The sequence below is a fragment of the Notothenia coriiceps genome, unplaced genomic scaffold (assembly GCF_000735185.1).
Source record: "Notothenia coriiceps isolate Sejong01 unplaced genomic scaffold, NC01 NC01_scaffold00016930, whole genome shotgun sequence".
Taxonomy (NCBI): domain Eukaryota; kingdom Metazoa; phylum Chordata; class Actinopteri; order Perciformes; family Nototheniidae; genus Notothenia; species Notothenia coriiceps.
The window spans coordinates 77,232-87,159 of NW_011349631.1; the positions used below are offsets into that span (position 1 = coordinate 77,232).

The 9,928-nt window shown below is 40.2% G+C and overlaps 1 protein-coding gene across 2 annotated transcripts; it reads left to right on the top strand.

Moving 5' to 3' along the window:
- The first annotated feature begins 340 nt into the window (after positions 1 to 340).
- On the top strand, positions 341 to 9,566 carry LOC104949944 (GATA-binding factor 2-like). 2 transcript variants are annotated; one of them, XM_010776386.1, is made up of 6 exons: positions 341 to 459; positions 689 to 1,089; positions 1,675 to 2,238; positions 3,770 to 3,939; positions 6,445 to 6,570; positions 7,532 to 9,566. In XM_010776386.1, exons 2-6 carry the CDS (start codon positions 864 to 866, stop codon positions 7,808 to 7,810), a joined length of 1,365 nt encoding a protein of 454 aa, XP_010774688.1. In that variant the 5' UTR covers positions 341 to 459; positions 689 to 863; the 3' UTR covers positions 7,811 to 9,566. The 2 variants fall into 2 exon arrangements, with proteins under 2 accessions (XP_010774688.1, XP_010774689.1); XM_010776387.1 differs by having other exon boundaries at positions 3,794 to 3,939.
- The last annotated feature ends 362 nt before the right edge of the window (positions 9,567 to 9,928 follow it).

The following is a 9,928-nucleotide window of genomic DNA, read 5'->3' on the forward strand; positions in this document are numbered from 1 at the left end:
TGTGCCATTATGAAAAATTGTCACACTAGTCCAGTGGGATTTGGGAAAATAAGCTTTGGAATGTTATACAGCCTATTTGAATAGTATATTATATTTCGGAAAAACATTCAATATCATAAACCAAAACAAGGTGACGATATTTGCCAGGCTATGTCTCTATCCTTGAGTTTTAGAAAAGCCTCTTAGTGGTTTTCTGGTGTGTGGAACCGCCTGAGGTTTTGCAGAGGTGCTTTGCCATTGGCTGAGTCAAAGCTTTAATGGAGACTCCGCCCAGGAGCTTGACAAGCCTGCCCCGCGCTGTCAGCCACAGTTATACGTGTTGCTTTAAGTCCCAGTGGACGGAGTTTACTCTGACAAACACCAGCCGACTACAGCAGAGGACCCGCAGCAGCTAAAAGAGGATAGTTTTCCAAATAGGTGCGAGCTGATCGGACGCTGTGGATAAAATATCACTGCAAGGTACAGCCTGTTCACTCTATTGTTCATGATGAGTGGAGCATCGTATTATGTGTAATTCATGTCTGGTGTATTGGGTAGTGGCTGTGAGTGATGTGATAGTAAATGGGTGGGCTGTTTTTTTTTACAATCTTAAATTGCATCACTACATGCACCACATGAGCAGGGCGTTTAAAAAACTGGTGCACAACACTGCTGCATTTAAAATAGTAACATCTGATGCTTCTTGCAGGTTTCCAGTGTCAAACTCGACTCGATGTCCGGGAGGAGAGAGGAATTTAAGTCAGAAGAACACAAACAAAGTCTCCAACTGTAAATGGACACTTAGAGTCTCGTAAGGACACATATTAGATCATCCCACTGGATATTCGTTTACCCTGCACAGCTCGCTACAGAGAGCCACAGAGATGGATGTGGCTGCTGATCAGCCCCGATGGATGCATCACCACGCGATGCTGAACGGACAACACCCCGACTCTCACCACCACGGCCTGGGGCACAACTACATGGAGCCCACGGCCCAGCTCCTGCCTCCGGACGAGGTGGATGTTTTCTTTAATCACCTGGACTCACAGGGAAACCCGTACTACCACAACTCTGCCCGGGCCAGAGTGACCTACAGCCAGGCGCACGGTGAGTGAGCCGCAGCACAAGGGCGCGACGTTAGCAAATGCATTTTTAATATTTAAAATAATAAATAGAAGACTATCAACTGTAACTAATGCGTTTTGAGTTAGCCTATATTCTGAAAACAATTGAATGGGTTTTCTTTTTTTAATTCAAATTTGTATTTTGTAGGGTAGCCTACTTTTAACACAATCAGATTACGTGTGCCGTTTCAGCGTTAATTAAATGTTAACCATTTGTCTGACGTAATGTATAAATACACTGCTATACTGATAAACTTCCATTTCCATGTTTTGGAATCAAACATTTTAAGGAATCCACCCAAGTAAAAAAATAAAATAAAAGCGGCATTACGAAAAATGTGCATATGTGCAATTTAGGACTATGTTAAATGCGTATTTTAAATAAGGAAATACTAGTTTGATTGTCTATCTTTGTGAATACATTTTTATTATTACTGACACGCTTAAACCAGGGCAGTGTGTGTATTGAATCAACAAGTGTTGCTCACATTTACATTCAAACACCATACACTAAATCAGCACGTCTTCTTCTCATATAAATAAACAACTGTTTTTGCCTTTTTTCCAGCTCGTCTGACGGGGCCTCACCTCATCCACAGCCCGGGGATCTCCTGGCTGGACGGAGGGAAAGCAGCCCTGTCTGCCCACCACCACAACGCCTGGGCCGTGAGCCCCTTCAGTAAGCCCAGCCTGCACCACCCGGGCTCTGCATCCCCCGGGGGTCTCTCTGCCGTGTACCCGTGCAGCAGCAACTCAAACACGGTCTCCGCATCCTCGTTAACGCCGACGTCTCACTCCAGCCCGCATCTGTACACATTCCCACCAACTCCCCCTAAGGACGTATCACCGGACCTGGGGGCCGCGTCTCCACCGGCCTCCAGAATGGACGAGAAGGAATCTATCAAATACCAAATGTCGTTATCGGAGGGGATGAAGATGGAGGGCTGCAGTCCGCTGAGGAACAGCCTGGCCTCCATGAACGCACAGAACCACTCCACCCACCACCCCATACCCACATATCCCTACTCTCTCCCGGCGCATGAGTACGGCAGCAGCCTGTTTCACCCCGGCAGTCTGCTGGGAGCATCCTCCAGCTTCTCCAGGAACAAAGGCAAGACACGATCCTGCACCGGTGAGTCCCCTGAAAAGACAGAATAGTAAAATAAAAATACATGACATCAGGAAAATATTAAGACAGTATTTGGATCTAGGAGCTGCGTTCGAGTTTATTCAAAGATCTTATCATTGTTCTGCTGTGCTATAGTCGGTGGCAATTAAATTAATGCAACTTCTTGAATTTCTAAAATACCATGGTGCAAAGTTTATTTTGTATGCAGCAATGCATCGTTTGGTTTTATAATTCAAAAATGTAATCTGTAAATATTCATAAAAAATGATTATTTACAATACAATTATCACAAAGACAATTAAATGTTAATTATGCAAAGGAAATACATTTAACAATCAAAACAAAACCTCCAATGAGAAGATGTTTTTGTCATCGGATATTCTCCAGTTATACCAAATCATTCATTGTTTAAAATTCTAACATCCAATTTAAGCAATTTAATGTATTCAAAAGTGTAACCGGATTAATTTTCTGTTGATTTATCCTATGATGTTAAACAAAACCAGCTATGTGCAGGCTTTGCATAGCACCAACAAGCTGCTTTAGATTGATTTAAGAATAATAAATAAAAAATGATTTATATTTATTTTTCTATAAATGTTTGCAGAGGCCTTAGCCTGCACTCCACAGTCCTCTCCACAAAGCCACTTTGATAATCCTCTTTGTTAACCGTAACTGTGTAATTACGCCTGAGCTGGCTGCAGCAGAGAGCGAGCTGGAACCAGCCCAGAGGTGTGAAAGGAAGATCCACAGCGCACAGAGCCAAGAACCTCAGTATTTAGGCTAGGAGTCGCTTCTCTGTTACATAAGACATTAATACATTGTCCTGATTCTACTTTGATTACAGACAGGAGTCTCCCAGCCTGATTGAGTTTAGTTTGAGATAAACGCAGGATAACATAAACTCACTTTTAACAGCTTGTTTTTAAAGAAAAATAACAGCCGAGGTATTAACTTGCTGCAATGTAGGTTTATGACTTTACCATAGGTCATATGATGATTGCTGTTCTTTACTTGTGTAAAGGAAATGGCACTGCTTTTATAAAAATAAAATATACACTGCTCCAGTCTGTTTTTACCAGAAATACTGTACAATTTGTAGAAGTGAAGCTTTGTTGTTGAAATGATGTTTAAGAAATAGAGGTTTTGCAGCACAGTTGAAATATATTTACTGATTGTACAGCAAAGTCTTCTTCAACTTTTAGCTGTTTTGTACTTCTGATAAGGCACAACTCTAACAGATTAAATGTATATTCAAGTAACATTCAGACACCATTGCTTTCTCCTCACTCTCAATAAAAACACAGAGTCATTGGAGTTAAACAAAATATGGACTATCATTGAAGGTGTTGAAGGTGCTTTGTGAAATCTAATGTACCCACACACATGCATGCACACATAACTTATTGAGGGGAGAATGTAAACATTAGTTAGAAAAGAGAATTACCACTAAGATCCATGCCCATACTCAAAATCATTGTATTTAACCTAAAATGGAATTTGTAATCAGTCAGATATACATTTGATTTCACAGACATCACTGTGTATTCTTCTTCAGAGGGGCGTGAGTGTGTGAACTGCGGAGCCACCTCTACACCTCTGTGGAGACGGGACAGCACCGGGCACTACCTGTGCAACGCCTGCGGGCTGTACCACAAGATGAATGGCCAGAACAGACCGCTCATCAAACCCAAACGACGACTTGTGAGTCCCATCAGTGGGTGTTTTGTGTGTGTGGTGGCAGTAAATAAAAAAGTGTAAGAAGGAGGGAGAGGGGGAGGAGGTACAATTCCAGGAAAGTTATATTTTCCCAAACTGTTTCCAGGAATTGTGCTTCTCGCTCACCTCTTGCCCTTACGTGCTCGTGCTGTTAGCAGAGAGGGGCTATCTGTGTTGTTTCTCTTATCATTATTACTGCTGCTTCTGATATGTCATTGATAGCAGGGCCAGCTCTGCATCCCTGGAAAACACAAAGGGCCTCGCTGACAGCTTATGCTCATATTGCTGCTGTGTTCAGGTTTTTTTGTTTATTATTTGTAGGGCGAGTTGATTAAGTCAGTATGGGTCCAGTGTAAACCACTCACTGCAAATTTGAATGTTCACATTTTTAAATAAACTGAGTGATTAAATGTTACTTAAAGTTTGGTTAAAATAAACCTTTGGCAAAAATAGTCGTTGGACTTTGTGAAAATACGTTGTAACAAAGTTGGACACAGCCACAGGGCTGTTTTTATAGTCACAAGAGGGACATTTTGGATGTTTCTTTTTTTAAGGACAGCCTGTCCTAATGTAAAAATGCCAGAGCAGTTTTTCAGTTATTTTCCATTATGAACTGATTCAAATATCAGTGTTGCTGGGAGTAGGTCTGACAGCTCAGGTCACATCATTCTGAAGAACTTTTCAACTTTTAAACACATACAGTAAGCCGATGCAATACATAACCTAACATAGTTCGGGGAGTCACATTGTTAGGGGAGGAAATCTGTTTTAATGAAATACCTTAAAGTCATGCATGAAGCAACTATTTAAATGCATTTTGTTGCATGATCATTTTTGACATGGTTTGGACCTTGGGGGAAATAATAGACTAAATAAAATAATTATTCCTACTTTTTGGTCATTCTCATAATAATTTCGAAATAATATGCAGCACTGTAACCATGTGCAGTAGGCCTAAATGGCAGCTTTGAAAACACAATGATCATCAAATCAGTGTATTTTGTGTTTAGCCTTTAATATTGTGCAGTCGCCCATCAGACCTTTAAAAAGGGGACTTATGGAAATGGTTTAAAAATGATAATACTATGAAGGAATCCTGGACAAATGGAGTTGGAATAGACGAGACAACAATAAGAAAAGCAGCGTTTGGAACTCATTTATAATCTGATGTGCAGACGCACCAAAGTGCGCTATACTCACTCAAGGAGAAAACGGTCAATCGAGAAAAGGCACCGGTTAAAAAGGAGTTAAGACTACCCGAAAAAAACAAACATTATGTTGTGAATAGTGTTATCATAATTTAAGATCAACCTTAACGACTAGTTTGAGAACATTTGTTTTTTGTATTCACTCGACCGGAGTCTGATTGTTGACGCATGCGGGATGATGTGAGTCTACATCGCTGCGAGAAGCATTTATAAATCTATCGATGCTGACCTGCAGACCGTGAATGCAAACAGCTGAGTGTCCAACACAAAATATACGAGCGTTTTATTCCAGTGTCTGCTAGCTCTAATAGTATATACTACAGCCATATATCAGGCCTGTTTCCGTGCGGCTCGGCTGGAGCTCGCAGGGCTGCAGAGTCTGTGCTCAGCGCAGCCCTGCAGTGGTTTCCTATCCGGATATCTGACCGGTCCAGATAAAGCAGCGGGGCCAGCGCCTGCTTCCTGCTGCGGACTCCTAACTATAGGCACAGACCTCCCCTCATAGTGGTCAAGCTCTCTGTCCATAACAGGGAAAGCACAGCTCAGTTAATCATTTTGAAAAAAAGGGGATTGGGAAAGTTATGGAAGCTGAGGTTTGACCTAAGACTGGGCACTTGCGTTTCAGAGAAACCAAACCCTTGGGGATAGTGATTATAACAATACAGGTTATTTCATGTTTTGTAAGATAATAAATTGATTAGAACATTTTTGACTCAGTTAATGATCTTGTAACTTCCTGGAAATTACACCTAACACAATTAAAGCATCAAATAATGATGATTAAAAAACCCTCCGGCAGTTAGGACTCCTCTCAGCATCTTTAAACAGGACACTACTGAGAGCTGTCTGAATGTAAATTAATTCATTTGAAATCTACTGTCTCCCACAAACTCAATGTCTTTAAATCAACAATTTGATTGGATTGATTAGTGATGTGACACTCCATAGTAAAATGAACTAGCAACTATTGTAAAAATCAATTAATCGTTTAAGATTTATTGGTTTTGGCTTCTCACATGTAAATATTTTCAGTTTTGTACCAGTTTATGATGGCACCGCATTGGGAAACCATTTTATCTGGGAAATTGTAATGGTCCAACAATGAATAATAATAATAAAAACAAATATATTTATATATATTTATAACTATAATTTGTGTCCCTAATGTTATAAAATGTTATTTTCCAATATATATTGCAAATTCTGTACAATGCATGTATTCTTGAAGTGAACCTCGCTGTTGTTCGGTTGAGCTCTAATCAAAGCTTGAATCTTTCCACAGTCTGCTGCCAGACGAGCAGGCACCTGTTGTGCTAACTGCCAGACGACCACCACCACACTCTGGCGGCGCAATGCAAATGGAGACCCAGTGTGCAATGCCTGCGGCCTCTACTATAAACTGCATAACGTAAGTCTTTGACTGCTGATCGCAAAGTTGGGCCCTGTCAGGGTCAAGTAGAAGGGAAGTAGGCAGGCAGGTCACACTGATTGTTGAAGGATAAGAGAGGCAGAAACGAGAGGGAGAGAGAGGGAGAGAGGGGAGGCTGTTTTACTCTCAGACACTGTTGCGGACTCGTTGGTGTTTTCTTTCTTTGTGCTTTATTGTTTCCATGGTAGGCGTAATCCCCTTGAGGGTCACAATGGTGGGACTGTTGTTGAGAGGGACTGCCATTAGGGTCCATATGAATAGCATTAGGGCTGGAGGGATTACAATACATGTAGATGTACGAATGAATGTGAGGATTTCATATTTTTCCTATTGTAAACAAATCCTTTATCAAATACTAAAAAATAAATAAATCTTTATGCATCCAAAGCATGCCATAATTCTATTTCCAGACCAAAAACTATAAAAACAACAAAAAACACACCCATGAGCGTCACAGTTACACACACACCATTCTGGTGTCAGATATGCTTTATAGAGCACCAAATATTTATCAATCTGCAGCTCAAAGTAGTGCCCACAATTGCACTATTTAATTCTTTTTGAGTCACGTTTGCTACAAACTACAGTACCAAGCTGTTTTTGGACAACACTTACACTTTATAATATTTGAAAATATACTGCATAGGCATACTAACTCAATTTTAAAGAATGACTAACGTCATACTGTAGGAGCCGATGGATATGGAGACTTAGAGGAAGTCGGAAAGCAAGAGAGGGACTCATACATAGTTGGATTTTGTCTTTTCTTGGTATTTGTTGACATAGATAACACAAATATAGATATTGGTTTTCCTTCAAGGACAACAAAATAGCTCAGATATTTAAAAAAAAATCTATAAAATGTACAATTTCTGGATTTTAACTTTCCCTCGAAACCTTACAACACCACTCACTCCTTCACTTCTCCCTCTCTACACAGGTGAACCGGCCTATGACCATGAAAAAGGAGGGAATACAGACACGCAACCGGAAAATGTCAAACAAATCCAAAAAAAGCAGACGGGGCTGCGATAGCTACGAGGAGTTTTCCAAAAGCCTGCACGACAAGAGCTCTCCCTTCAGCTCTCTGGCCGGACACATGTCCATGAGCCACCTAGCGCCTTTCAGCCACGCTGGACACATGCTTCCCACGCCCACCCCCATACACCACTCCTTCGGGCACCCGCACCACTCTAACATGGTGACGGCCATGGGCTGAGAGGGGTCAACATGTAGGAACGCTGGGGGAACCTGAGATGGTTGTGTGAGCGGAAAGGAGGGTCTCACTAGAGGACAGTGTGTACAATGTTAGCAACATGCAGTTTGTGTGTCTGCATCCTGATTGTCTCTTGATTGATTACGCCATGGTATTTTGGAGAGCAGATGTATCGGGGGAGTAAATGACCTTTTTACTTCTTAACTATAGGTACCTATTTTGATGGAGGAAGACAGAGAGGAGGTTTCTGCTTGCCGTATGCCAGGCACGTGTAAACACAGAAGTGTTGTTGCACATCATAGTTTTGTCCGCACTGACAGCCGGGCTGACTGCAGTGTGGCTCAGTATGTGCCCAACAGGTTTATATTAACTGTGAATATTGTAAATGTGTAAGAACGGAGGGGACGTCCCAGCAAGGGAAATCACCTTTGAAACATTAAATGATAATATGCTGGATTTTTTTGCTTATGGACAGTTTTAAAGGAATTTTCACAAAAAAAGAAAGTAAACAACAATTGTTTATGAATACTAATTTGACACTGTTTATTATAATTATTGTTATTATAATTGTTATTGTTATTCAGATAATTTATTTTCACTGATTTTCTTTCTTTTACTATATCCCCTGAAGCATAATATGGATACTGTTATCCCAGTTATGAATATATTTTTAGCTGAAGCGCTTTCTTTGAGCTGGTCAACATTTATATGTAAGAAATAAAAAGATCAAGTTTATTATTTCATCTGCTCCTTCTATTCAATGATGAATAATTAAGTATTCATAGTAAGAACATATACAGAAATGTATTAGGCTCATTTTGATCTCCTACATGTCATACTAGAGCAAGCTACCATGCCGAAAACATACAAATAACCCTCTTCATGAAGGCACCATTAGTTTAATGTCAGTAACACCTCTTTTTTACATTTACAATTATCTTCAATTTATATTCTGTGCATCAAATTATCTCTATCTTTCTATACATCTCTGTTTATGTCTATTTTGAGAAATATGCTTATAGGCTTTCTTGCACGTAAAGAAGGTTGACATCACTCTCATTTTGCACGGTAAATATGAAACTTAGCTTAGCATAAAGACTGAAAACAGGAAATAAGCCTGTTTGTCTCTGTCCAAAGGTAAGACAATGCAACAACAACAATCTATAACTTCTTATAGACTTATAGCTAAAGCCCAAAAGTGACTGTGCCGGGACCAAGAAGTAAACCAACATATAGGCCTCCATAAAACCAAAAGGCAATGCATTTAAACTTTGTTTTTGCATGAATGAAACAAATACAATTCGGAGGTGCTTAATGATGGATTTAGTCATATCTTTTTTTAAGCTGCCTGCTAGCTCTTTCCACTCTTCATGGGCTAATCAAACTGCCTGCTGGCTCTCGATACATATTAACCGTGCAGACACAAGAGTGGTGTGAACATTTCCATTGAAAGGTCGGCATGAACATGTTCAAGCATAGCTCACAAAATGTCAGCCTATTCCTCTAAGAGTTCTTTGGGTATAAACCACTCTACCTTCAGGCGGTGCTAATGTAAAGAACACCTTTGCAGCTGAACGAGGGAAATAAACTATGTATTGTACAACTTTCTATTAGTCTATCAGTATATCATTCCTTTGATCTACTCTTCTACCATACTGCCAGAGTCAGAGTATCCATGCTTACTGTATGCTACCTGTCACAAAAAGCTAAAAAACCTGGTTGCCATTGCATACTGTTGATAATAAAGAAACCATATACAACTTGCAGTGATGACTGAGAATACTTATTTTCTTTTGGAGGGATTATACAAACTTCTACTGCAACATCTTCCTTAACAAATTCTGCTATGGTAGTTATCCAACAAACAAAGACTTGTGTTTATTGTCTGACTGGTACATGGAGGGGCTTTGGTCGCATTCATAATGTAGTTTGATGCATAATAAGTCATTTGTAGCCTCTCCTTTCAGAACAACCTTTTCAATAATTTTCAATACAAAAGTAGTAATTAATTCAATGTAACTGTTGTAACCCATGTTGACCTGAACCACCATTTTCTGATAAACAGGTTACTTCACTGAGCAGTGGAGATTAGTGTTGTTGACAGAAATTGAGCAGGTTGAG

Bases quoted from the DNA above. Each gene is read 5' to 3' on its own strand.
- LOC104949944 (XM_010776386.1), top strand. From the start codon at position 864: ATGGATGTGGCTGCTGATCAGCCCCGATGGATGCATCACCACGCGATG. The intron at 1,090-1,674 runs GTGAGTGAGCCG...CCTTTTTTCCAG, and splicing joins GACCTACAGCCAGGCGCACG to CTCGTCTGACGGGGCCTCAC. The intron at 3,940-6,444 runs GTGAGTCCCATC...ATCTTTCCACAG, and splicing joins TCAAACCCAAACGACGACTT to TCTGCTGCCAGACGAGCAGG.